Below are 27,934 nucleotides of genomic sequence, written 5' to 3'. Positions count from 1 at the left end.
CCAGGGAGCGTGAAAATCGATAAGTATTGTATGACTACAGTGGACCAAAAACTTATTAGATACAGAAAAGAACCATTCATACTTGTGAAACATATTGCAAGTCTTTTATGTAAAGGACCCAGACCAGGCTAACAAGGAGGAGCACCACGTACTTCTTCAAGGAAAAAGAAAGATTGTCAGAGTGGATAATATCGTCGACGAGGAAGACTACAATCAATTCGACGTGCTACCTCCTTTCAGAGAGGATGTCGATCTAGGTCTCATGGAAGACACCAACGAACCACCCTATATACGCCGTGGTCATAATAAAGGGCGAATCGTTAAGCTAGATTAAGTAGCTTTATTTGCATATTAATAAAAGACATGAATTATTGTGTATTAATGAAGACTAATTTGATTTGGATACAATATTCAAGTGGCTTTCTAACGATGTTTGAGACGTTCCTTGACTGTGGTCATTTAAAGTAAATCAACGCAAAATTTTAACTTGTTTGGTAAAAACTTCACAACTTAGACCATTACTCAGCTGCTAAAAAGCCTAAAGACGTGGAAATCAAGCATAGATACATAGTCTACTATCTTAGATTGGTAACAAGTGTCGTAGCACAGAGGATCTATGGAAATATATGAATAAACTACACACAAAAATTGGTTAAGAAACAGTATAGTTTTTAGTACTTACTGTGACAGTTAAAGCATACACTTCGAATTTTTTTATACAATATTCAAGTAGCTTTCTAACGATGTTGGCAATTTTTAATGAATTAGTGTGCCGACAGTGAAGGAATATTTTCACTCCCGGTGTAGCTATTTAGCCAGCAGTAAAACATCTTTCACTACCAGTGTACTTATTCAGCCGGCAGTGAAGCCCCCTATTTAATGAAACATCGCCTCCTGCTCTCTGACACTTGGAAAATTTTCGCTTCTCTAATCCCCTTCCATGTGCCCTCCACTGAATCGCCTCTCGACACCTCGTCCCTGTCGCCGCCTGCCTCCATGCCACTATCCCCACACCTACGCTCTCAGTCGAATGGCTTCCCACCAGCACCGCCAGCACTGTCACCCCCGAGAAGGAGGATAACCAGGAGCCCACCGCCGTCTCATCGAACCAGGAGCCTGCTGCCCTTGCTACCACTGGTCCCGAGGAGGAGGAGGAGGTCGCCCACCGACAAGGATGAGGACCAGGAGCCCACCGTCCGCGCCGCCGTCACCGCCGAGGAGGAGGACTATTAGTGCAAGTTCCAGTTAAGAACAAGCACTGATAGTTGGTCACTATCAATACCGAGTAATCAGTGTTGGTTCAAGAACCGTCACTAGTGACGATTTTGAACCGACACTAATAGCTTGTTATGTGGTACTGAGGCCACTTGTGCCGCCATGAACCCCGCGATGGAGGACCAACAGGAGCCCGCATCGCCGTCAAGGTAAGTCTCCCGCTCCTCCCCATCCACCTTTTCCCCCTCCATATAGTGGGTTAACTCATATGCAAGATGTATATTATCCGTAATCATACGATGGCCTGGGACGACATCAATTTGTGATGGAGAAATAATATCTAGCAGGATACTTTTCAAACAGTTTGCAATTACTTTATAGATCAGTTTGTAAAGGACATTGCACTTACCATATAATATCTAGCTCATGATCCACAGGATTGGTGGTGATGATGCTATGTCCTAGCTCATAATCCACAACAGGTTTGCCATTTCAGATAAGCATAATTGAAGAACAGTCTATTAGGATCGGAGTCATTAGTGGCCGCCTATTAGTGACTTTTTCTTTCTTTTGCAGCTGTGTTTTTAGGATCGCCCTTACTCTCAATTTTGTTTATAATTTTACTTTCCTCTTCGATTTCAAGCAACGGCCATTTCTTATTCGTGCATTAATATTTAGGCAACCATCCCGGCACCCGTGATTCATTTTTTGTACTTTCTTTCATACTCCATTGTTTCTTAAGAACAGCAGCTGCTCTCCTAGATTATGTATAAGATTTGTGTCATCGATCCAAACATACCGCAGAACGAACCAAAAAAGAGCCTTCAACTGGACCTTCATTGCTCATTTTGTCAAATAATTTTGTTTCGGGCTTGCTCGTCTTCGCTTGTCTGCCGGGTCTGCTTTTTTCATCTTTGCCTTGGCACAACAACAGATTCGCTCGTGTTGGTTAAACATATTTCCTCCGCGAAAACTAAGAAATTCTACGTATTTCCTCTCTCACACCTTTTTTTTTGGAGCTTAAGTGTACATCCTTACCAAATGAGACTAATGACCAAACACGTAATTTCTTTTTCATGCATTAAGGCCTTGCTTGGATGGTCTGGGATTGCAAGATGCCACTGCGGCTTCAGACTAATTTATCATTGTATAGTACTGCGTATTTTTTTTAGAACAAAGATGCTCTACTAGATTGTATTTAATATTCGTTTCATCTATTCAAACGTACAGCAGAACCAGAAAGATGAGCGGCACCTAAACCATTCCTTTGACTGTTCACTTTGTAAAATGCTTTTGTAATTTAGAGCTTTCTTGTCCTTTTTCTCTACCGAGCCTGCCTTTTGGAAGCAGGGTTTCAGTTGATACATCAACTGGAAATAGTTAATTAACAATTATGCTGACTTTGGATAGGTAGATTGACCAAATGATAGTAGGTTCATCACCAAATATATTTCATTATATTACAATTTAATTGTTTTTCCAACATATATATTGTGATAGATTGGTATCCAAAATTGCCTCACATGGACATATCGAAAACGGCATGCAATTATGTAAAGGAGAGGGAGTATCTTTAAATTAAACGGTGTCAAACCCATGCATTCGTATGGGCAAAGCATATATTGTGTTGATAGTTGATCTACTAGAATTTGTATAATACTACTGTAGAATACATCATCAGTGTTGGTTCAAAATCGTCATTAGTGACAGGTTTCGAACCGACACTAATTACTCGGCACTGATAGTCAGTGATTATCAGTGTCAGGTACGGAACCGGCACTAAAAATCACTATTAGTGCCAGTTCCCTCTTAGGAACCAGCACTGATACTGATTATCAGTGTCGGTTCTAAAATAGAGCTGGCACTGATAGATCTCGGCAGCCAAAAAAATTTGCATAATTCAAAATGCATCACATGCACAAGCATCCATTCTTTTAATGTTTAAGTCATGATAAACACTTAATACATTAATTCAAACTACATGCATTTCTAAAATTACATCAAATATCATTACATGCATAGTTGATATCTAAAATTTTACCTCCAAATATTACATCAAAATGATTCAATGCATAAATGAGCGCACTAGTTGTTGTTTCAAATGGAAGTTCCACTGGACTTCCGTAAATAACAAAATTGTTACTATCACACTGAAACTTAAAGTGTGACTGGAACTTTCCTTCATGGACCTTCCTACATTGAGGACCAAGTAATGTGTACCCCCACTGCTGGGCAAGAAGATGTAAGATTGAAGTCAAGCTACGATCCATCCGTATCCGAGTGTTCCAGTAAAAATCCTATAGGCAAAGAGCAACAATATAGATGAAAATTTTAATATTATTGAAATAATCCTACCTACGAACTACATGTTCATGTCACCAACCGTTTCAGTTGCATGTAACTGTGAGAGCCTAGGAGTCATTGCAAGCACATCATCATTGTTCAAAGGCTTTCAATTTGAAATAGCTATAGTCAGAAACATGTATCCAAGTTGCAGGTTAATCGATTGTAGAAGCACGTGAACAACAGTTCTTTCAGCCATAAGTTTTTGGTCTGTTTCAAAGCTTGATGCTGTTAAAGTGATATATCCTTCTTTAGAAAAAGCAATGCTAAAAGAGATAGTGATCTTAATTTTATTGTTATCAGCTAATATGGTCGTCACCACAGATAGTGTGCTACCAAGATCCGCAATAATGTCATGTAGCTATTGTAGATAAGGAAGCATCTACATCGATCGACATGTTAGTTTCTGAATTTGTTAACTGCAATATTAACTGACCTTCTTATAAATTATAGCAAAGGGATTTTCATCTCTGAGAATGCAGATGTAACTAAGACAAGTCACAGGTACGTCTACATGCCCAGAGAAAAAACACCAATGCCATATCAATTGGCACATGTGGATAATCTCGCAATTATGTCAAGTCATCAATTGCAGAACAAGAAAGTATCAAACTAGTTACTCACTGGGAAGTGATGATAACATCTAAAACACCGATATAGCGATACACATCTAATATCATGACATACACATCTAATAATAAGCCAACATATTTTGAACTAAAATACATATCTAATTTCAGGACCTAAATTGGCTAACTATAATTGCTAACTAAAATTTGCTAACTACAATTTGCTCAATTGAATTTGAGAACTAACCCAGGTGTTTTGTGGCCCTTCTGGGTAGGAAGGGGATACGCCATTGAGGATCTAGAGGCCGAGAGTACGAGGGCGATCACCCGGACCCGGGCAGCTGGATAGGATGGAGCGACCGCCTCCACGTTGCCTAGATCTATGCCCTCCACCTCCACTGCCACTGCTACTTGCCATGGGGACATCAAGGAGGCGATGAGGAGGTGGCGGCGGGCTAATGCATGACGAGGACGAGGAGGCGGTGGTTGATGCTCGACGAGGACGAGGAGGTGGCGGCGGGCTGACACACAATGAGGACGAGGAGGCCGCGGTCAACGCGCGACGAGGAGGAGGAGGCAACATGCCAACGCATGATGAGGACGAGGACGAGGAGGCGACAAGCCGATGCGCGACGAGAAGGCTGCGGACGGGGAGAAGGCGGCGATCGGGGTGGACGAGCGGCATCAGGCTGAATGGAGCAAACGAGGAAAGCGACTAAGTGCTGGATATAAATATAACACAGGCATCAGTACCGATTCTAGTTCCAATCGGCACTGATAGTGACTATCAGTGCCGGTTCTTAAACTCCCACACTTGAGCAATAATTAAGGCACCAAGAACCAACACTGATAGGCACTATCAGTGCCAGTTCATGGCTAGAACTAGCACTAAAGTATCAGTGCCGGTTCCAGCCAAGAACCATCACTGATAGTGCCTATCAGTGCTGGTTCTTGGAGCCTCAATCGTGGTTCATGCAAGAGAGTTTAAGAACCAGCACTGATACATCAACAATACCGATTACACTCAAACCGACACTGATGAGGCGCTACTTATGACCTGTTCTGTAGTAGTGTAATATTGATATATATTTTTACTTAGAAGCATCTTGTTATTTTTTGCAATCATTTTTGTATAGTTTCTAAAATTTAGGATTGCTATGACATGGTATGTTGTCCATCGTGATCAGCAAAGTGGAGTGTTCTATAGTTGGGAGGCATGCCATGCACAAGTTAATGGATTCAAATGAGCATGTTACAAAGAATACAAGTCCAAACATGAAGTTGTTGCGACATACAACAGTCAAGTCATCTAAGAGCTAAAATTGGCTAACTTTGAAAATGAACAGAAGAAATATGATTTCACATGTAAAGATATCATAATCCTATTTCTCGTTGTAATCATCATTATTTTGTTATGTAAGATCAATGTGTCACTTATCAATACTTTTATGCCTATTTTGCTATGTAAGATGTGACTTTTTTGGTTAAATATGGTCATAATATACTCATTTACAATATTGTAGTTGTATGCATTCTCGCTATCGACTCCCTCCTAGTTATGTCACTGTTTCGCCAGCCTCTCTCCCACCCTGGTCAGCTTTCACTATATTCCCTCCTTCCTCAGCTCTCTATCTGTAGAACACTCAACTGGTCATCATCATCATATGCAGAATACTTAGGAAGGGATGGTGCCACCAACCACTCATAGCTATGATATGCAAAAAACTCAGGAAGGTGGCTCCTTTGATCTCACCCAGGTACCGGAAGGATATGTGCCGCCTTCAAACTTTGAAGAAGATAGCCCAACTAACTACCTCAACTTGGACTAAACAGACGCCAGTGGAGATGATGAGGTAATTCATAAGCAGATGAATGCATATATTGTACGTATGATAGTATAGATTCTCAATAATTTTTTTGCTTATGTGTAGATGCCTGATGCTCCAGAGGGTCACGACAATGAGCAATCCCCGGAGAGGCATCGTGTCTGAGATCCCTCAAAAATGCCTACAGGACGATTTGTGATCGCAGAGGTCTCACCAGTAGGGGAGCCCACTACACTAGAGAAAGTTCTAGGGTCGTACAAGTCAGTTTGTGGGATAGTTGTTAAGGATCATGTGCCCATCATCCACAAATTGTGGACTGGCGAACGAGGTGATCTACAGATGGTTCCTGATTCAATCAAGGATGACATCTTGTACCCGATCATATTAGGGAAGTTCGAGTTCTCTAAAGAGACATATATGGAAGTAGTTAAGTGTAAGGCGATAATGATCATGGACCTTTCATTTAAGAATTCGAAGGGCACACTAAATAGAACCTATATGCAGAAAGGTACAATACCAAATTTCAGCAAATGGTCACAACTGGAAGGTTATTGGCAAGGTTTTGCGGAGTACAAGTTTTTGAAGAAGCATAGAAGTTGAGTGAGGTGAACAAAGAAAACTCAAAGAAGAAATTTTACCCCCAAAAAGTCGGTAGTCGTGGGTATGTGAGAAAAGAACAGCAGTGTCAACAAGAGCTAGATTAATTGTGAGAGAGAGAGAGATGTCACAGCTAAGACGGAGGGCTAGAGCGAACGATCGACGTGCTTTCTTCGTGGGAGGGGTGCTTATTACTCGGCTAATGAAAGATTATGTTTTACAACCTCTAAAGGTCAGGAAGCAATGCAAACTCTTACAAAAAGGCTTACGGACGTCCACATGCAGTTTGCACAAGGCTATTCCAAGCTAGATAGGGATAAGAACGAGCTCACCTTAGCCCAAAGATATAAGGAGCACAGTGTTCGTACACGAGTTGTTGGTGTGATGGGTTAGAAATATGGATTCCTAGACGTCGTTGACAGTTACAATAGTCAAAAGAGATCCCAAGCAGAACAAAATGCAGAATGAGTTATGATGATGAACATTCTTGAACTTGCGCTACAATGTGAGAGGGAACAAACAGATGTAAAAATAATACAAGCAGTACAGGAAGACATCAAGCGTGAATGGGGCACCATTGGAAGCAAATAGTAACAGCCGACAACGTTTCTTAATGTTATGCACTCCAGCCCCGGTGGTCATCGGAGTAGCTGTGCGTCCATAGGAGTTCCAAGAACTGACTTCATCACTTATCTCGTGGACCACATCACAGCGCGGACACCGTGTGAACTACATATTGGTGCTAAGAAGATTACCATGAAGGTGGCTTCCAGCGTGGCTTATCCCAGTGGCACCCATAAACTTTTGCATGGATGTCCGATACCAAAGGGCTACACTGTGGTCGAAGTAGATGAGACAGCTGACTATTATCGTCATGTTGAGGTGGACTACCCTGCAGAGAAGGGAGCGAATACTATAGGAGAGAACGAGCACACATTCATCGCGTGGGAGAAGGTCTACATAGTGTTTCCACCAGGACTCAAGAACCTCTACTCTTCACAACACCCTGAGTCGTTATTGCCGCATAGATCTCCCTCTCCTCAGTCATCTCCTAGAAGAAGTCCACCTCCTCATCCATCGCCTTGAAGAAGTTGACCACTCAAGAAGCCAGCACCATGAAGAAGCCGGTCATCATCTCGGAAAACATGATTAGATTCTTCAGCATCATCTAAGAAGTCGGTGCTATCTAAGAAGTTGACAGAACACAAGGATGTCTATTCGGTTAATCCTGAGCAAACAAAAAAGATTGTGGATGCCATTGTAACGGCTCATTTCCATCATCTAGCACATCCATTGAAGCTTGTTCTACCTGAAGATAGCATGAAATTTTTCATGAATATAGCCAAAGTTAAACATACGGTGGTGGCTTCAAGGAAGCCACTGACTGACTACGAACACATTAGCAAGAAGCAGGCTAATAGCAAATCAAATCCAATCGTTGAGGATGCTTCAAGCATTGATGGGCTTCCTAGCTACTTCTGGATTATCAGCAGAGCAACTAGCACAGCTTGTTGCAGGAGCGGAAATCTCGAAGTTGGATGTTAGATGGCCGTTTGAGTTGGGCAAACCTTTAGTCTAATCAGATATAGAAACAACTCAAATGCGCTAATTACATCTGTGGTACTTAGAGCAGTCTAGGTAGGGTATATAGGCATTCTCCGTAAGATATCGAGATGAATATTTTCTCAACGGGGATGACTACTTCTGAGTGAAATTCAAGTGCTTGTATGAATTATACCAGAAAGATGTCCTCGACAGGTCCATAGATAGAGCGTAGATTCTATAAGTGACTTATGTATATAATTCACGTTATATGATCTTGTACCTTGAAATTGCATAGGTAACTTCTCTCTTTCCAAGAATGGAGATCTACACATGCAGAAAAGAATTAGATAATAAAGTAGGATTCATTGATCCTATGCTTGTCAACGAGAAAATTGTACGAACGAATCTAGACTTCACCGAGGACTACTTATTGAAGTGTCTGCTTTACCACCAACATGATAAATTTGTATCCTTACCCTATAGCTTTGAGTACGTGTTTGCGCGTCAGGGCATTCTGCTATTATGGGCAACTCGATTCTAGTATTAATTTGCTATGGTGAGACATATTTCTGCAATTTTCATTGGATAATCCTTGTCATCCACCCAAACTTGAGCAAGATTATTGTCTTGGACTCACAAAGGAGAGATAAGACAACTTATCAAGACCTCATCGACATGTTAAACAAGAAAACTCGATTATTTAATCTTTGCATTGATTGCATCTAAATTTAATTGGTATTCATATTCACATACATGGTGTATACAAGATACTGCAAAAAGAGTGTTGTCTACTTTCCATACGGGAAGTGGTATAATGTAAAAATCAACTTTTCGATACTTGGGGAATATTCATGTCTTGCATTTTCTACTAATAAAAATGTTCAATTCATTCCACTAACGGATCTTTTCCTCTTAAAGTGTATGAGGCAGCCAACCGACAACAATTTTTACAGGTTCTATGTTCTTAGTTTCATGCACGCTATCAGGTTTAATGATGTTGAGGTATGAAGTTACATACCGATGCATTCTTTTCAATCTCTATACGTGTTCAAGGACTAATTCTTTAGATTCTTCAAATGCAGCGCTTGAAACAATGTACAAGTGTGATACTCCCTATGAAAATACATGACATTCAAGAACAGATTGTTAGGTTCTTCATCGAACATGCTATCAACCTAAATGGCGAGTTTCATAAACCAATTGCGTTGTCGAAGCATGAGAGACTTTCAAATGACACCATACCTTCTAGTAGAGAGTATGCAATAAGTAAGAAGTCTACCATGGGGTTAGATAGTGTATATATTGTTAAACCAGATTAAGTAGCTTTATTTACATATTAGTGAAGGACATGAATTATTATGTATTAATAAAGGATATAAACTTTTATGTATTTCTGAATGTGCCTTTATTATCGATTTACATTAAATATGTGTCTCATTATATACATATATTGAGAGGGAGAGAGAGACGGAGGGAGGAGAGAGAGAACACTGCTGACTCAAGGATTCAACAGGTAGTCCAAAACCACCAGCCGACAGTGATACTATGGCATCACTCCCGGCTCAAGTCTTAAGCCAAGTAGTATTAACAACTTTCATTGTTGGTCCTCGGGCCAGCAATGATAGTCTCTTATTATCACTGTTTATTGTCTACTGTTGATTTCAAAACTAATGGTGAAAGGGATTTTGAAGTCAATAATAATAACACTTTATGTAGTAGTGTTACAAGCTCTTTGGAGAGGTGCATGAGCCATTTGATCCATATGATCATCCGTGTCACGTGGATGCATGGTGGAGAACAGACAGCCGGGGGACCATTGCTCTTGCTCTACATATGTATATAAGTAGTTAGTAGCAGCAGCTAGTACAACCTACCACTGTTCTTTTCCCTCTACCAGACATTCTACGTAATAATCTACCACTATAGCTACTATTCGATCGGCCGGCCGGACAGCCAAATCTTGTAGCAGATGTTTTTTCATCCCGTCTTTTCTACCAGCTAGAATCCTGCAGGAAAGCAAATCCTCCATTCAATCATGTAATCAACCACTCAAGTTCACCAACAGCTGGGAGACTTCGTAAACAAAGATTGGTATGCTTAGCCACAATGAAGCCACCATATCCTCAGGAGATATGGGCGGGTCGAGAGATTAGTCTAAGTAGTCTCAAAACTATTTTGAATTTTAGCCCAAAAAATCCTAACTATATGTACATCAAAGGTCCAAGCCCACTACAAATGAGAAGAAAACAAATAAGAAGAAAAAAAATCCTAACGATAAATAACAGATAGTTACCATATCCAATCATTTTAAGGTTTTTTAAAATTCTTGAATATATCTTTATCTCTGTAAAAGGAATCCCTGGAATAAAGAAATTCATCTGTAGATACCCAAGATATATTGTAACTAGAAAGATTTATCTCTAAAAATATGAAGGAAGAGTAAAAAAATATACGACAGGTCCATATATATGTGGAGCAAGGGCCCTGTAGAGGAATAGAAGACAAACAGAATGTAGGCTAGCTACACACTTTTATAACAGACTCAAATTAATACAAGACAAATAGAATATAGGGTTATTATCTACAGGAAGTCTCTAACCTATCTAAAAATCACTATATATTTTTTTATGATCCGTCTACATCAAGCATCCTCTATTTTTTTAATAAATTTATTAAATTGACAGTTCACCTATCGTCGACAAATCAACAGCCTCCTCTAACACTCATCCATCTCCCACTGGCGGCTGCCGGTGCACGTACACAGCGGCACGGGTGGGCGGCGGCGAGCACGCACTGACGTGCGTGACAGGAGTGCGCACGGCAGATGGCGGTACAGGCTTGAGGTGCTCTTCGCCTCTTCAAGGACATCAGGGAGTGCTTTGTGTGCAGCGGCGCGGTCGGATGGGGGAAGGCATCCGTGTTGCCCTCCGTCACTGCCAAGGACCAACCGGCTGCGCTCGTCGCGATGGGCTGGGCCAGCGGGCGCCCGGCGGCGTGCCGGCACCCCTCGGCGCCCTGCTCCATGATGTTGCCAGTGTCCTCCCAGGACATGCCTTCGCCTCGGTGAGCAATCTGCACCTTCTCATCTAACACACTAAGTAAAATTTGTCTTTTATTACCGTTTTCACGTTGAAAAGTCTATATTGTTGCGCAAACCTAAGTGTATTGAGTGCATAATTTATCCGATGTTGATGGGGGATTGCAGTTTGAAGGTTACGCCTTGATGTAGATGGGAATTGCCTTTCAGGAATTGAACTACTGAATTGAGGTGCTCAATCACCAAGTTCTACGGTCAGTTGGCCCTTTCAGCGAGTAACTCCAATTTGTACGCCCCTGTTTTCCGAAAGGCCTTTTCAAGCCTACAACCACTCATACAGGCTCCCCTGATCCCAGCAAGAAACATAACGGTGCCTGGGATAATTGTACTTGAAAACCCATGTTACCTGTAACGAAGTGATTTAGTTACACGCCTAAGTTTTACATCCAAAATCAGAAAGGTACAACCTTAGGCAGAAAGTTTTTTTCCGTCAGAAAATTTGATCACGCAGCTTGTTCTTTTCCGAGGTCGATGATTCGATGCTATAATCTTTATTTGACTTAATTTTACTTTGTGAATTGCAAATGTAGAATTGTTAATATATAAAGAGGAATGACGACATTGCATTTAATATATTATAGAATTATAAAGATATGACTTAGTTTTACTTGGACTATTTATGTAGGAACAAGATGGGCGAGTATATGAATTATAGGTTCCATTTAAAATTATGTGTCTTAGCACTCGAAAGATCATAACTTACAAAGCAACAAAAAAAGATGAACACTGAGCAATAAAACTCTCCAAATTGATTATCTAGAGGTATGGGAATTCAAGATCTCATCACATAAGCGTGTGTATACTAATTATATATCTCTAGCAACATGAATCATGACCTCACAAGGTGCTGAAATTTCAGTCTAAAAATCCAAAACAAAAATCAAAACGGGAAACTGAAAAACTTGTAAACTTGCAAGGAAACTAATAGAGTAAAACTAGAAGGAGGGGAATTCAAATATATGCAAAAACATAAATTTCATTACTCAAAAAGATCAACCCTATTTTAGACAAATTATAAAGATTTTTATCTCTCAAAACTCTCACATATTACATAGGCTAAGTACTCATCCTTCTCTGCTCTAAAATCTTAGCTCTAAGCTCTCAAATATGTGGCACAAGGGGCTCAAGTGGCTGGTTCAAACTCTCTCATAGCCCTACCCCTCTATTTATAGGTCTAGAAAATTTGACCCCTAAGTTTCTTAGCTTTTTCTAAAAATACCCTCTTGTAGTAGACTCCTACCTATCACCGAGGGCATTTTGTTCCATTTTCTTTTTCATCCATTAGAAGGTCGCGGTGCCTTCACAATTTAGCTTTGTCTCGACGCAAGCTTCACGATAGTACCACGTACTACTACAGTGCTCCTACGGTTTTGAGGCCAAAATGTAAAATCGTTTGCACGCTTCTCAAAGTGTGACTCACCGCCTTGCTTACACCTTAAGCAAGCGCTTCAATGTCAACGTGTGTACTCCGTCATGCGATCCTCACCGCCGGTAAGTCTCTCCCGCTCCCGATCCCTCGGGCCGCCTTGTCACTTGCACCGACATCCCATTCACATGACTTTATCAACACACCGTCTCTATCTATCTTTCATGCTTTACTTGACCTCCAAGTGTTCAGCTAGAATCACCCTTGACTCCGCCTGGCCTCCTTGATCGTCCAACACCAAGCACTCCGTTTGGCCCCGATCATCCCGCCATCGACCGCTAAGTTGCATCCATCACCTGCACACCATGAGATAAGCAAACGCATATCTCCAACTCCAATTCCAATTCCAGTTAGTCCATAATCAATATGCTCAAATAAAATCCTAAATCAATTCAAATCACATCAAGCTCATGCAAATTGAAGATCATCAAACCAAATAAATACCAATATTAATTACTCATCACAAGTAAACCAAGGCATATTTCAACTTGGTTTCTCAAACTCCCCCTTGATAAGTGTATTGACAACCCTCAAATCACAAAGATTTTGGTTTGAAGAAATTAAGATAAGCTCATCCAAGTGACCAAGAACTCGAGAAAGAGCAAAATATGTCACTTAGCATAAGAAAGGTTGAAAAAGTCTTAAGAGAGGCAAAGACAAGCCAAAAATCTCAAAAGAGCAAGAAAAACTTAAAAACCCAAGAACACATGCTCCTCCTTGATGATTACACATATTCCATTTTTTTCTTTCATTTCTAGATAAATGCAATTTTCTCCCCCTTTGTTGAATATTTGTGCATAATATTTTTGGGCATATTTTCTCCCCCTTTGACAATGCAAACATCAAGGATACAAGATTACGTAAAAGATGTACAAATAAAATACAAGTCTACAAAGCTTCACATATAGATCATAAAGCACTTGCAAGGAGTAGAGACAAGTTTATATAAAAGACAAGCTTGTTCAACAGATTTTAAGTTCATATAAAAGACAAGCTTGCTCAACAGATTTTATGTCATGTTTCAATAAAAACCTAAGTTTGCACAAATTGTTATACATCCACTACACTTAACATAAATTCACAACTAGTACAAGAAAATTCAAAAAACATATAAGTGAAGGCTCCTAACATGATTATCTAGGTTCCTAACATGATTATCTTACAAAAATACAAAAATACTATACAATACAAATACAACAAAAGTAAGATAGAGTATGTACAAAGGCAACTCCCCCTCACACAATACCATCGGGATGGCACACACCAAGTTCTCCCCTTAGAAAGGCAAACCTTGATGCATCTAGAGTCTTGGTAAAGATATCGGCTAGCTAGTGTTGGGTATCTATGTAGCTCAACTCAATGTCTCCCTTCTCATTATGATCTCTCAGAAAGTGGTATCGTATCTATGTGTTTAGTTCCGGAGTGTTGAACTGGTTTATTGGCTAAGCTTATGGCACTAGTGTTGTCACACAAAAGTGGCACACTACTAAAATCTAACCCAAAATTCCTTAAAGTAACAACCATCCACAAAATATGTGAGCAACAGCTAGCAGCAACTACATATTCAGCTTCAGCAGTAGACTACACAACACTAGATTGCTTGTGAGAAGACCAACACACAAGAGAAGTACCCAAGAAATGATAAGTATCAGAGATACTCTTCTTGTCAATTCTATAATCAGCAAAATCCGTATCCGAAAAGGCAGGAAAAGAAAGCGAAGAGGATGCAGAAAACCAAAGGCCATACTCAAGAGTATGCTTGAGATACCTCAGAATGCGTTTCACTGCTTAACCGTGAGACGTCCTCGGTGAAGTCGGGAAATGAGAACATAAGCAGACGGAAAAGTGGATGTCGGATCTTGTCACCGTCAGGTACAGGATGGAGCCGATCATGCTCCTGTACTCCCACTGGTCCACCTCCTCACCATCTTCATTCGGATCAATCACGGTCGAGGTAGCCATCGATCTCGCCAATGACTTTGCATCGCTCATGTAGAACTTCTTCAGCACATTGGAATCAACTAACTCTACACTTCCTTAGCTTAAGAGATAAGCCTACATGCGCACCTTCCAGTATGAAAAATCACGGCTATCAAACAGCGGAATCTTCCCACTTCTCTCCATATCACCTACGGATCACAAAACCGGTTAAGGTCAACAAGTGATCAAACCGGCTCCGATACCAATTGTAGGAATGAGATTGGCAACTAAATGGGGGGGTGAATAGGTGCCTTCACAAATTTCTTACGAAATCGATGGCCTTCTCCTATTTGGATTATCCAACGCACCTCAAAACTCAAACGAAAGCAAAAATAAGAGAAATTTTAACAAGAGAAAATCGAGGCAACATAACTCCACGGATGATATATAAACTATATGTTTTATTTAAGATCAATTCATGTGTCTTACCACTTGAAAGATCACAACTTGCAAAAAAATAAGAAAAGATGAACACCGAGCAACGAAACTCTCCAAGTTGATTGTCTAGAGGCAAGAGAATTCAATACCGCATCACATAAGCGTGTGGATACGAATTTTATGCCTCTAGCAACAAGAATAATGACCTCACAATGTGCTGAAATTTCAGCCCAAAAATCCAAAACGAAAATCAAAACCCGAAATCGAAAAATTTACAAACTTGCAAGGGAACCAATAGAGCGAAACTAGAAGGAGGGGAATTCAAGCATATGCAAAAATATAACTTCATTACTCAAAGAGGTCAACCCTATTTTAGACGGATTACAAATATTTATTTCTCAAAACTCTCACCTATTATATAGGCTAAGCACTCATCCTTCTTTTCTTAAAACCCTAGCTCTAAGCTCTTAAATAGGTGGTATAAGGGGGCTCAAGTGGCTCCACAAACTCTTTCATAGCCCTACCCCTCCATTTATAGGTCTAGAAAACTTGATCCCTAAGTTTCCTAGCTTTTCCCAAAATACCCCTCTTGTAGTACACTTCTACCTACCATCAAGGGTATTTTGGTCCATTTTCTTTTCCATTCATCGGACGGCCGCGGTGCATTCACGACTTAGTTTCGTCTCGATGCAAGCTTCATGATGGTGCCACATACTCCTCCAGTCCTCCCACGATTTTGAAGCCAAACCGCAAAACCGTCTGCACGCTTCTCAAAGCGTGATTCACCACCTTGCTTACACCTTAAGCAAGCACTTCGATGTCGACGCGTGTACTCCGTCATGCGATCCTGACCGCTGGCAAGTTTCTCCCGCTCCCAATCCCTCCGGTCGTCTTGTCCCTTGCATCGCCATCCCCTTCGCTTGACTTAACACGTCTTCTTCATCCGCTTTTCATGCTTTTCTTAACCTCCATATGTTCAGCTAGAATCACCCTTGACTCTGTTCGGCCTACTTAATCATCCAGCACCAAGCACTCCGTTTGGTCCCGATCATCCCGTCGTGGACCGCCAAATTGCATCAATCAACTGCACACCATAAGAGAAACAAACGCATATCTCCAACTCCAATTCCAGTTAATCTATAATCAATATACTCAAATGAAATCCTAAATCAATTCAAATCACATCAAAGCTTATGCAAAACCAAAAATTATCAACCTAAATAAATACCAATATACTTATCACAAATAAATCAAGATACATTTTAACTTGGTTTCTCAATTTATATCTTAGTTTTCACAAATTTTAAACTTATTTTATGAATTTACCTTGTTGAAAATACTTAATATATTTATATTTTACTTTTAGCAAATTTTATACATTTATGTTGGATTCGAAAGTTTAGAGTATCGAGACACACCAACGATGAAATTATGGCTCCGTCACTGTCATGAGATACTAATGATTTACTAGCTGTTAGTATATTTCTAAGTAATTAATCTGCAGACGGTTCATGTGACACCGTACCGTACCCTTGGCTCTCTCTGGCTGCTAGTCATGCATGGTTCGAGTCCTGATTTTCTTTTGTGAAGATGAATACATAGCAATTATTACTATATTGTACATGTTCGGTGGGTTATTTCTGTATATTTTTTCGGAGTAGTATTTTGTGATATTCTGTTTTGCTTACCTATCAAAGTATGTATGTATATATATTAACCAGGGGAGTGAGCGCTAGAGAAAATTCGGTCGAGTACTCCAATTTCGATCGCATTCGCACCCTCTCGTGCCTTCAAGAGTCTTCAATTTTCTTCCATCCCCATCAACGTCCAAATCCCAATTACTTTAATTGTCATCATAACTACAGAAATATTAGGATTATTATAATAAAAACTGACATCCGGACCAATAGCAACTCATCACAGTACCCCCATCTTCTCTTTATCTCTGGTTGCAGCCATGTTCGCCCCGTCTCATTCGCCTCTGGCCGTCTCCGTGGCCCCTATCACACTAACCTGATTTCGTTGGGCCGTGACTTTGCCTCCTCTACCCGACACTAGCCTATTTGACGATCCTCCGCCGCTCACCCCATGCCCACCTCCTTGTCGGGACAGCTTGCCGCCCACCAACCTCGCTCTAAGAAAATCTTTCGGTAAAGAAGATGAGCGTTCACACCCCCATCGATCAAGTTTTTAGGCACCTGTAACTTAGGAAGCATGAAAGTATAATGCACCGGGTGCGGCAAAACTTACTTTAGCATTCCCTTAAAAACCCTACAAACTTGGAGGACAAGAAGAGCACAACTAGCATACTATTTTTATTTATTTTTTTGCGGGGAAACTAGCATACTATTATGTCTAACCAACAAATGCAAAAGACTAGTTATTCATCAATTAACTCCATCATCGATCAGACCAAGGTTGCACACCGTACCCTGTAATAATCTGTACTTATATTTGCGACAAGACAATGATCAGATGGCATACCGATGCAGGGATATCACTGGCTCACTGCATAGCAGAACACAATCAGCTGCAGAATCGCATGTCTTGAGGAGTAGGAGAACTGAATCAGTAAGTACAAGTTCGTAGAACGTGCATGTGCATGATTCATCAGGTTAAAAGAAACACTGTCCGAGTAGGCAGAACGGGAAGGGCGTCTCCACTGCGCTGTTGTCGCCAGTAGCGAGGCCCGTGGCACCGGCACCGGCGCCGCCCGCGAAGTCCGCCACCTGCTTCACCCCGCAGCTAGCGGTGGGATCGAAGGAGGAGGGGAGTACTATCTCTGGCTTCTGCTCCGCCCTTAGCCAGTCGTCGCAGTTCATGGCCGCGCTGCCGAGGGCCAGCAGCGGCGGGGGTGGTGACCGTGGCGCCGGCGGGAGTGGGGAGGCGGTGGGACGATGCTGCTGGAGGTTCATTCGCCGGCGCTTCTTCTCGGCGGCCTTCTCGATGAGGTGGTCGGTGATGCCACCGGGGTCCTCGGCGAGCCTGGCGAGGAAGGACATGAGTTGGTCAGGCCGCCGCTCCGTGGCCTGCAGGCGCCGGCTCATCTGCGCCAGGTCCTCCCCGATGGCCGCTTGCTCCTGCCGCAGCCTCTGCACCTCCTCGAGCAGGGCCTCCCTCTCCTCCTCCCCCTCCTGCTGATCCTCACCGCCGCCGTACTGCTCGCCGGAGGCGGAGCAGGAGGCACCACCTCCCTCGCCGCGCTTCTTGCGGCGCACGATGCGCGGCAGCAGGTGCGTCTGGCCGCGCAGGAACGACTCGTGCGCGAACTCCCACCGGTCCGGGTGCACCTTCCGGAACCCCTGCACGAGAAGCCAATCAAGCAAAGCAGCCATTAAACCAGGACTCCAGGTAAGTGTACAGTACACGTGCAAGAGACCTGGCATCTCACGTACATAGGTGTTGAGCTGGCGCACGAAACTGGAGAAGTTGGTGTGCTTGAAGAAGCAGGGGAGGAGGACCTGCGAGAAGCCGGCGGGGTCAACGACGAGGAAGCTGTTGTTGTCCCTCCCCCACCGCACGAGCGCGTCCGTCCTCGGCTCGCACACCATCTGGTAGGTCTTGGCCACGAACGGCGCCGTCTGGAGGTGGTCGCCGCCGCACCCGATCAGCCCCAGCGCGAGCTCCGTGTGGAGGCCGTCCATCGATCAGCCGATCGATATGCTCTCCACCACGATCGCAAGCACCCGTGCCGCCGCTCCTAGCTTGGATGGATGGGATGCTGGCGGAGGGGCCGGGGGTTTACTAATTATGGCCGTCGTCGTGCGTGACAGGAGCTAGGGACACGACTAAACTAGTGAGTAAGAAGGAGGTTTCCACTTGCTGGTGTTTAATATAGGCGTGCCTGCCAGGTCGCGCGGGCGACAAGTGTTGAGCTCCTGATCCTTCCCCGCATCCGGCCTCGTGTGGAGTCGCCATCGCGCGAGATTTTAGGTGATACAAACTGTGCGCGCCTTTTGGACCAACGCGTGATCCCACTGTGCGAAAAGCTACTGGTAATCAGCATAAAAAATGCAGCTAATCCAACAGCCTAATCTAGTGGGAGGCCAGGAAGGCAGGATCCGGGCCTGGATATTGCTTCGATCCGTTATTCCGTTTGCGTGCGCGTCTCTGGCGACGACGAATAGGCCTGGACACTTGTCCTCCTAGTTACAGCTCGCACTGTGTGCGTGTTGGTAATGTGGTCGAATCATCAGCTCTGACTGTACACTGCTAATGCTAGCTATTAGCCTGCTACAAGATAAAATACTCCTCGATCCGTTCTCAAATGGTGTGTGTGTGTATATTTATATACGTCACGTGAAGCTGCATGTGGCTTGTGTACGCGATGAGAACCCGTGCGCGCGCAGGCATGCATGTCACATCGTCGCCGGCCGCCGGGGCAGCGAGATCGGGGGCGGTGGCCGGCCTGCCTGAAACGGCACCGGAAAGGCGCCTCGGTTGGTCGTGACAAGATGCGTGCTTACATGCGCGAGGCTTGGAGTAGGAGAACTGTGCAAATGCAGCCGGCGCGGGCGGGATTAGGTAACCGGTTAGCCAGGCGACCGGGCGGATGGACCGATCAAATCGTCTTTTTTTTAAGTAATCATCCCGACTAGATGTGGGACGAAAATTATATTAGGTTTATAGTACAGTATATCTTCTGGCTATAAAGAAGACAGATCAATGATCGTCAAAACGAAATCCGGTAACTCGAGCATAGATCCTAAGGCCATCTCCAGCAGAGGAGGTATTTTTCAAATTCGGTGCTACAGTGATTTGCGGGTACTTTCACGTACTGTAGCAGCACTGCTCACAGAGACTACCGGTGGGCAGGAGGAAGGAAACAATGCCTGTTACTGTAGTAATACTGTAGTAATACTGTTTACAAAGGCTGACAGCGGGCTCGGAGAAAAAAAAAGAGGAGTAGAAGGTAGAAAATAGGGTAGCTGCTGGAAATGAAAAAAATAAGGGATACTGTAATAGTGATAGGGATGCTGTAATAGTATTTTAAAAGATGAAAATTTAAGATAGCTGCTGAAGATGATTTAACATCGATGAAACTGGTAAATTCAAATAGAACTAAGACGGGATTCGATAGATTTAGGACGACAGCCGATTGCAGACGGATCAAATCGTCTCGAGCAGCACCCCAACAACGGATATGGACCGATTGAGCAATCACTCGCACAAAATAGGTGGTGGGCCCACCCCCTTCCTTTTTCTGGGGACTGGTTGAGTAAAGAAATGCACTCCCTTAAAAGAAAAGGGAGTAATGAAGTGCACACTAGGCTGTAGGTGTGCTCGCTCCGAAAATATCTTGTCCCCTTGTACGCCTGAACTGCTGCTCGATCCCTGTTTCCAAATTGGGCATGGTACATATTTTGCAAACGGTCTTATCAACTTGTGCAAGAGGGACAGCAATTAGAAGGTTCTTTAATTTCATCATTGCAGAGTTTTGTCGGTGATTTGCTTTGCTAGTTCCTCCTACTTGGCCTAGATATGATAATCTAGTGGTCTTGTGTGAGTGGGTACATGCATTTGACTTTGACTTGTAAAAAAATCTAGTGGTGAAAATCAATGGCATGTCATTGGTTTTTCAGAAAGGGAAAACCCACATTGGGAAGAAATACAAATTTCATATGTTTATAATACCCAGCTATAAAAAATCCAGATCAAAATGTGAGTGTGATGACATGACAATCTTAAGTCTACGCACCAGGCCGGCGGCAATGGCACAAAATTTCGAAAAAGTCATAATATAACATAAGGTCATCTCTAACGAAATCCCGTAAAACATTGTAGCAACGAATTTTCTGATATTTTACCGATCAGAGTTTTCGGAAGAGCTCTCTAACGGAAGCTGTATCGTGTGCTACGGCAATATCGAAGGATGTTGGCGCCGGTAAATTTGCAGGAAGAAAAAGGATCTCGTATCACTGTAGCGCGTGGATGACTGTGGGTTCGGAGAGACGGGGAGAGGAATGAAAGGTAGAAAATATAGTAACTGCTGAAGATGAAAAAATAGGAGATACTGTAATAGTATTAGAGAATGCTATAATAGTATTATAAAAGATGAATTTTTAAAATTTCTGTTGAAGATGGGCTAAATGAATCGAACATATAACTAGCGGTACTCCAACAAATATAGCCAAATAAGCAAATCTGGTTGGATGAACCAACTAGTACTTGTCACCTCAAGTCAGTAGATTCTGAAGACTCGAATTCCTTCTTTTTTAGAGGAAAGACGTAAGCTTGAGTTCTTGTTGAGTAGTTTTTGATGAATCCATGTTTTAAAGTCGCGTAATATACCGAATATCCTCCTATATGTGCGCCAGGTTAAGCAAGCCTGATTTTTGTCAGCTTAGGCAACGCAGATAACTAACGCTTATCGACATGTCTTCCTCGTCTGCAGCCATCCGAGCGTCCAGTCTACACATCGTCGTCACTTTGGGTCATCATCACCAGCGCATCCGCCAGCACGAGCCGTTGCACCACCGAGAATGAGACCGTTGCTACTAGCCTTCCCCAGACTGCAGCGCTGGTGCCCATGACTATGCCATCATCTTCACCATGCTCCCTTCAATTGTTTCTGTTCTGGCCACCGCCGCCGCAGGCTGCAGCATCGTTTTCTGTGTCACAGCTGATGTTGTCACACGCCTACAGTTTTCGTCCATGCTGTTCGGTTCCTCCTCAGTCGACTCAAAGTACTATCGCCGCCGCCCCTCCTTATTTTTGTCCCGTGCTTTTGCCTAGTCTACCACAGCTATGTTATCATTGTCTATTAATTTGCATACACGCATGCGATTTTCTTCTCACCTTGACTATCACAACTATATTCTCTTCATTTTGTTTCCTTCCTGATTCCCTTCTCCGTTCTCATTCTTTTTATTTTTTCTCATCTTCGACAGCTTCCCTTCGAGAGAATCGCGAAAGGAAAGGAAAGAGAATTCCGTCCTGAAAGGAATGACCCTGAGAATCTTGTCGTGAAAGGAACTGTAAAGGAAAACCGTTGGAGCGCTGAAGGGAACGAGAATCCCTTCACGACGGGAATCTCGCCCGCGAAGGGAAGCTGTTGGGTGTGGCCTAACTTCGTCTGTTGCGGTAAACGCTGTGTTGTTTCGGCTTTCTTCCTCTCGCCGATTCGTGCACTGCAACCACTGTCAAGCCCTTCCCTATTGCTACGTCTACAACCACATCTATATCTTCAATGTCGTCGTCTATTTATTTGCATGACGCATTTTTCTCCTCGTCCCAACTTCGTTTGCTCTAGCCATCACGTGATGTTTCAACTTCCTCCCCCTCGCCCTTCGTGCATTGTAACCATCATCGAGCCCTTCTTTGATACTGCTTCTACACACTTCCTAGACACAGTTGGCTGGCACGTGATGTCCCTTCGCTCCATGCACTTGGTTCTAGCAACACCGACGAGTGTCTTCATCCCCAATGCACGCTCAGTTCTAGCAAAATTTGTGTGACGCCTCGTGCTTGACATCTCTGAGACTACATCGACCTCGACAGTGACATCATCCATCGATTCTGCCATATTCCACCATTCATACTCTTACAAGGAATTTCATAATCCTCTTCATCTGCCACTTTTTTTTGCTCTCGCGTAGCTGCCCAAGGTGCCATGTAGCTTGTGCCCAACGGCTAGCATTCCTCATCGCATTCGTTGTGCTCTGCCACTTCTGTGGCGCTGGTGCTACCGGTGTTCCACCACTTTAGCCTACTATAACAGCATCCATGCCATTTATCTCTCCAATGCAGCATTAGCGCACCAAACACGTTGAGATCAATCTACACTTTATTCAGGAGAGTGTTGCTAATGTACATGTGACAATGATTCGTGAATCATTAATCTTCTGAACTTATAAAAAAGATGGGGATGCTTCAAATAGACGAATCAATGGAACACACGGAGTAATTTTTATACTGGTTCGAGCCTCACTTAAGATAATAACCTTACGTCATATTTGTCTTGTATATATCTCTGGGACTGTTACAAGGGGTGTGTCATACACCAAAAATGTCATTCGAGCCGAGTCATCAGTGCCAGCTAGGATAGCAACTGCACTAATGAAATATCAGTGCCAGTTCATAGCTTCCCACGGCTGAACAATTATTAATACCGGTTCATAACAATTATCAGTGCCGATTTGTAACAATAACTAGCACTGATACTATCAGTACCAGTTTATAATTCCAACCAGCACTAAATCTCGAAACGGACCTGGAATTTTAATGTGCTCTAATTTTGGCTCATACCCTCAGGTCCACGGCTCGATCTCTCTTTTTCTCTCTCCCTTATATCTTCAGTCTGGCCTTATCTCTTCCACCCCAGTGAGCCAATCTAATTGTCCCCTTCTCCCTCCCACCACTGGCCTCCTCCCCCTACCCCTCCCCACCGGTCTCATCCCCTCGTGAGACCCATGATAGGATCCGGCAAGGATCCGACCATGGATCTTGCTAGGGCGGCAAGGCACAAAGTGGGTTTTCTAGCTGCTGACGCTGTCCCTCGGGTACATCACATTCGAATTCCCGCGACCTACCTTCACAAGCTCAAGTCACAGTACGTGGCATCCACCAATAGCAAGATCTGCTCCGGCTTCGACATCATCATCACCAAGCTCTGGCAGTGCCACACGCGGGCCTCTTCCTCCCTAGACTCAGTGCACACCCCATCTCTCTCTCCCCTCTCACCAGCGCACGTGCATGTGGGCCTCGACCTGGCCACCACTCCTCTGCTCGCCTCTCCCCTCGCCATCACTGGCATCTCCGCTTGGCTCTTCCTCCCCAGCCTTGGCCAATGTCCTCGTCATCTCCGGAACTCGAGCACTTGGTTCCCGCTGCCTACGAGGATGCATGGGCTGCGCTCTAGTGGGTCTCGTCGGTGCAAGACTAGTGGCTCATGAAGCACAGCGACGTCGCTCACCTCTTCCTCGCCAACATCGAATGGCAGGGGCGGCGAGTTCTAATGTGGGGTCGGCGGTGGGCTCTGACTCGATGCATCGAGCCAGCTCGTTTGCTGGCCTTTTTTCTTTTTCTTTTTGTTTTCTAGAAAACCTCAATAGTGTCAATTGTTAAGTTGGCATTGGTAGTCTCTCGACAATCAGTGCCAGTTGGAAAACCATCACTGTTGACCATTTTGTGGTATTGTGTGAATAGCCTAGATAGATCTAACCTAGTCGGGTGGCTTCCTTGTGTGCAGTCGAAGAAGATCTATCCGTGAAAGGCTTAATGGATGCAGAGCTTTTGCAGGCATGCAGTGGCTTCTAATGACTTGGATGGACTTGTCCTTCGTAGTGTCCCTTGGATCCGTATATATAGGAGGTTCATAGTATGGCCTCTAGAGTCATTCTCTCCCATTCTTAGAGATAAACTTCTCTATTTACGAGATATCCATGGCATATATGGACAGTTTCTATGTGTCCAGGGATTCTCATCCTGAGGATAGAGATATACCCCAAGAATAACGGACTAACCCTAGGGTGTTCGGATATAGTAGTTATATACTACTCATCGTCAAGTCCCCCACCAGTATGTGAAATGAGGATATGATGGATCAAGAAACTTAGCCCAGACGAGGAAGACATCTCGACAAGATGCCTCCTCGAGTGATAACTCGGGCTTCTAGGTAGGATGTATGTCTATCCGGGTTTCTAATTGTCATCGGTCATCTAGTTAGGATATTAGGGCTTCTCCAGGTAGGGATCTCCTCCAAGTAGGAAATTCGGGTCAACCGATAAGTATCGTCCTAACTTCTAGAGATTCTGAGAAGGTTGGGGAAAATTTAGCTCTCTATGCGGTGGGTTTTTTTAAAGTTGAACTATTGTGGCAGAGATTTCGTGTGGTGGTGAAAGAATCTTTCCTCCCTTTCTGGCAAAAGCATATTTGTCGGTGTCATGTGCCAGCTCTCCTGGTATTTCATACCAATAGCCCCCGCGTGCGCGGGAAGAGATCCCGAACATAAAATGCGGTGAGACCCTGACATAGAATATCATAGTTCCGAGTAGTATTCGGAACCTCCATGGAGGCTAGTCAGAGAATCACCGAGTCTGTTTAGGCTTGTTCTGTATCTTGCACTTGGGAATAGAAACTTATTCTTTTGTTAGTAGAAAACAAAAAATAATGTAAAGGAAAATGGTGGGACTTCTTAAGAGAGATACCGACAACCTAACATGCCTAGTTCTACTTGTTTCCTCCTTCGGCTAGGGTAGGATAACTTCGTTACTAATCGAGGAGCTTAATCCGGTTAGCCTTAGATCTGACATGAGTGGGAGGCATCGTAGCCCCTGGGCACTCAAGGAGACGATAGGGAACCTTTGTCACATCCCACGAGGTCATAACTTAGAACATCGTCTCCACGCAAAGGAAGTCACTTTGGCACATGCACAATATGTTGTCATTAGCTCTTGGTGTATAGTATTCATCCAGCCATGACTAGCTATATAGGAAGAAAACTCATATAGGCAGTCAAAGATAATAAGATAAAAACTGTCGATGGGCCATTATGAATTAGGTGGATAGGGTAAGAGAAAAGAATTGAACGCTCATACTTCCCTTTTGGTCGTAGAAACTCTTATTTCCTGAAGTTGATTCACGTGTGACCTTGTCCAGGATTATTCAGGTGCGCGCGATAGGTAAAGGTACCCAGATTGCAGCTTACTGCAAGTGTACCCGTCTTATAAGTGCCAGATGTTGAGTTTAGGAAAGACAAAAAAGAACACAACGAGATTCAAGCGATCTTACAGGAAATATGAACATTTACTAGAGTAAACTTACCCTTAGTACTTACACATAAAACTTTTAGAGTTGGTCAACATTTCAAGAATTATTCAAGACTCTTCCATCCTTCATTACTAAGAGACCCAGGGCGAGCAGACTCAACCACCATGTAGAGACTCTCCCACTTCAGGGATAGCTTGTTGCTATTACATTGGCTTTGAACAAGTCATAAAACTAGGTTCTTGGCTTGGAGGGCTCGTTGTCAGACGTCTTGGTCGTAGTAGCTCTAGAGGGATTTGATATTCGGTTGATCGTATCAACACTTGAGTCCTTTCTTAGTAGAGATACCGAAGGACACGAAAAAAGAACTTAAAGCCCTCGAACGCTGCTAGGAAGTGACCCCAGAATATCTAAACCCTAAGTCGCGAAAGGCCACGACAAGGGAATTGTCTATAGAGCTTGAGGTAGTTGATGGACGCATCTACTGTAGGGGGTCGCACAAGGGCCTCCTATAGAAGGAGGATCCTCTGCGCCGTTGCGGATCTGTAGCACTGGGTCCACTATTGATGGTCAGGAGACGTCAAATCTCATGCTCTATTCATATTTTGGATTTAGGGAGGCGTGGCCAGCGGAAGTTGACTGTCGCCTAGAACTAGAGCAATGGAGATCTACGTGTGTGTTGGATCATCATCATGATTACCAAGATCGTCATCCCCGTCTATAATGGCGAAGACTTCTCGAGGGTAATCTCCACTAGAGGGGGAGTCCAGATCCATCATGGATTTGTCATCGAATTGCTCTTGATAGGTATCTCGATAGTCCATGTTGTTAGAAACTACAGGGGAGGATCCAGACTTGCGGTGAACATCGCTTTCGCAATTGTCTTGGCAGGCGAGTGGTTCAAACTCGATGTCATAGTCCTTGGTGCACTGATCCATAAAGCAACTTACCTCATCACCGTAGTCGTCGCTAGATAGTTCTTCGTTAAGATCTACCCGATCGATCGCTGGTTCGTCATTGATAGAGTGGATGAAGTTATCGTATAACCCCTCGTCTGAGAAGCTGGTCCTTGATGCAGCCTTAGGCGAAGTCGACAGCCTGTCGTATGTAAATGTTTCAACACCTATTATCATGATCCCCACGGACACCGCCAACTATTGACGATTGGTGAATCACTGAACTTGTAGAAAATATAGAGGATGATTTAAGTAGATAAATCATAGGAACATACGGAGGGATTTTTATACAAGTTCGGGCATCCCTTAGGATAATAAATCTATGTCATGTTTATCTTGTATTGATCTATGAGCCTATTACAAGGATGTGTGTGGCTAGCCTAGATAGACCTAATCTAATCGGGTAGCTTCTTTGTGTATAGTTGGAGAAGATCTAGCTATGAAAGGCTTGATGGATGCAGAGCTTCTATAGGTGTGTAGTGGCTTCTAATGACTTGGATGGACTTATCCATCGCATGGTCCCCTGGCTCTGCATATAATAGAGGGGTTGTCGTACGGCCTTTGGAGTCCTTCCCTACCATTCTTATTGATAAATTTCCCTGTTTACGAGATATCTAGGGTATCTACAGATAGTTTTTATGCATCTAGGGATTTTATTCCTGGGAATAGATATACGTCGAGAATAACGGAGAAATCCTAGTATATCCGGATATAGTAGTTTTATACTACGCATCCTCAATGGATACTTCATGTTCTGACTACATCGCCGTACGCCGATATCTTTATCAAAGGACTGCCTACCTTATCTTCACTGAGTTTAGATCTAGCATGAACGTCTGTATCAACAACGCTCGGACTTAGGGGCTTATATTGTTCTTTTGATTACCACACACATTCATATTAGTCATATATTCATATTAGTCATGCATTTATATTAGACTCAGCAGACTATATTTATATGACCTCTTGTGTTGTGACTTATAATATAACAATCAATGTGCGTGTGATTGTCTCTGCTTAGACTTAGATATATAACTACTCCTTAATAGAACCTTGACATCTTGGTCCCGCATTAAAGGTCCTGACATCTTCGAGCAAATGGTACTGTGGCGACAGAAGAAACAGCAGTTGCCACTAATTTCGGACAGACATGAGTAACTCGTTCTTTGGGACCCGCCTTCTCTACTCGCCCATACACAAGCATCTGTTATATGGCCTCCTTCCAATTTTGGTAGGGTCCTATGACGCAGTCCCAAAACTTTTAACTGCAGTGTCCTTCTGGTCATTCGGAGTCA

The 27,934-nt window shown here is 43.3% G+C and overlaps 1 protein-coding gene across 2 annotated transcripts; it reads right to left on the bottom strand.

Annotated features, from left to right (window-relative positions):
• Positions 1–17,507: 17,507 nt before the first annotated feature.
• On the bottom strand, positions 17,508–18,759 carry LOC133916196 (heat stress transcription factor C-1a-like). 2 transcript variants are annotated; one of them, XM_062359761.1, is made up of 2 exons: positions 18,372–18,759; positions 17,508–18,278 (listed from the first exon to the last, which is right to left on the bottom strand). In XM_062359761.1, the coding sequence occupies exons 1-2, from the start codon at positions 18,618–18,620 to the stop codon at positions 17,592–17,594; spliced, it is 936 nt and encodes a 311-aa protein (XP_062215745.1). In that variant the 5' UTR covers positions 18,621–18,759; the 3' UTR covers positions 17,508–17,591. The 2 variants fall into 2 exon arrangements, with proteins under 2 accessions (XP_062215745.1, XP_062215753.1); XM_062359769.1 differs by having other exon boundaries at positions 18,438–18,759.
• Positions 18,760–27,934: the final 9,175 nt, after the last annotated feature.

The sequence above is a fragment of the Phragmites australis genome, chromosome 1 (assembly GCF_958298935.1).
Source record: "Phragmites australis chromosome 1, lpPhrAust1.1, whole genome shotgun sequence".
NCBI lineage: Eukaryota > Viridiplantae > Streptophyta > Magnoliopsida > Poales > Poaceae > Phragmites > Phragmites australis.
This window is presented reverse-complemented; position numbering and strand designations above follow the sequence as displayed.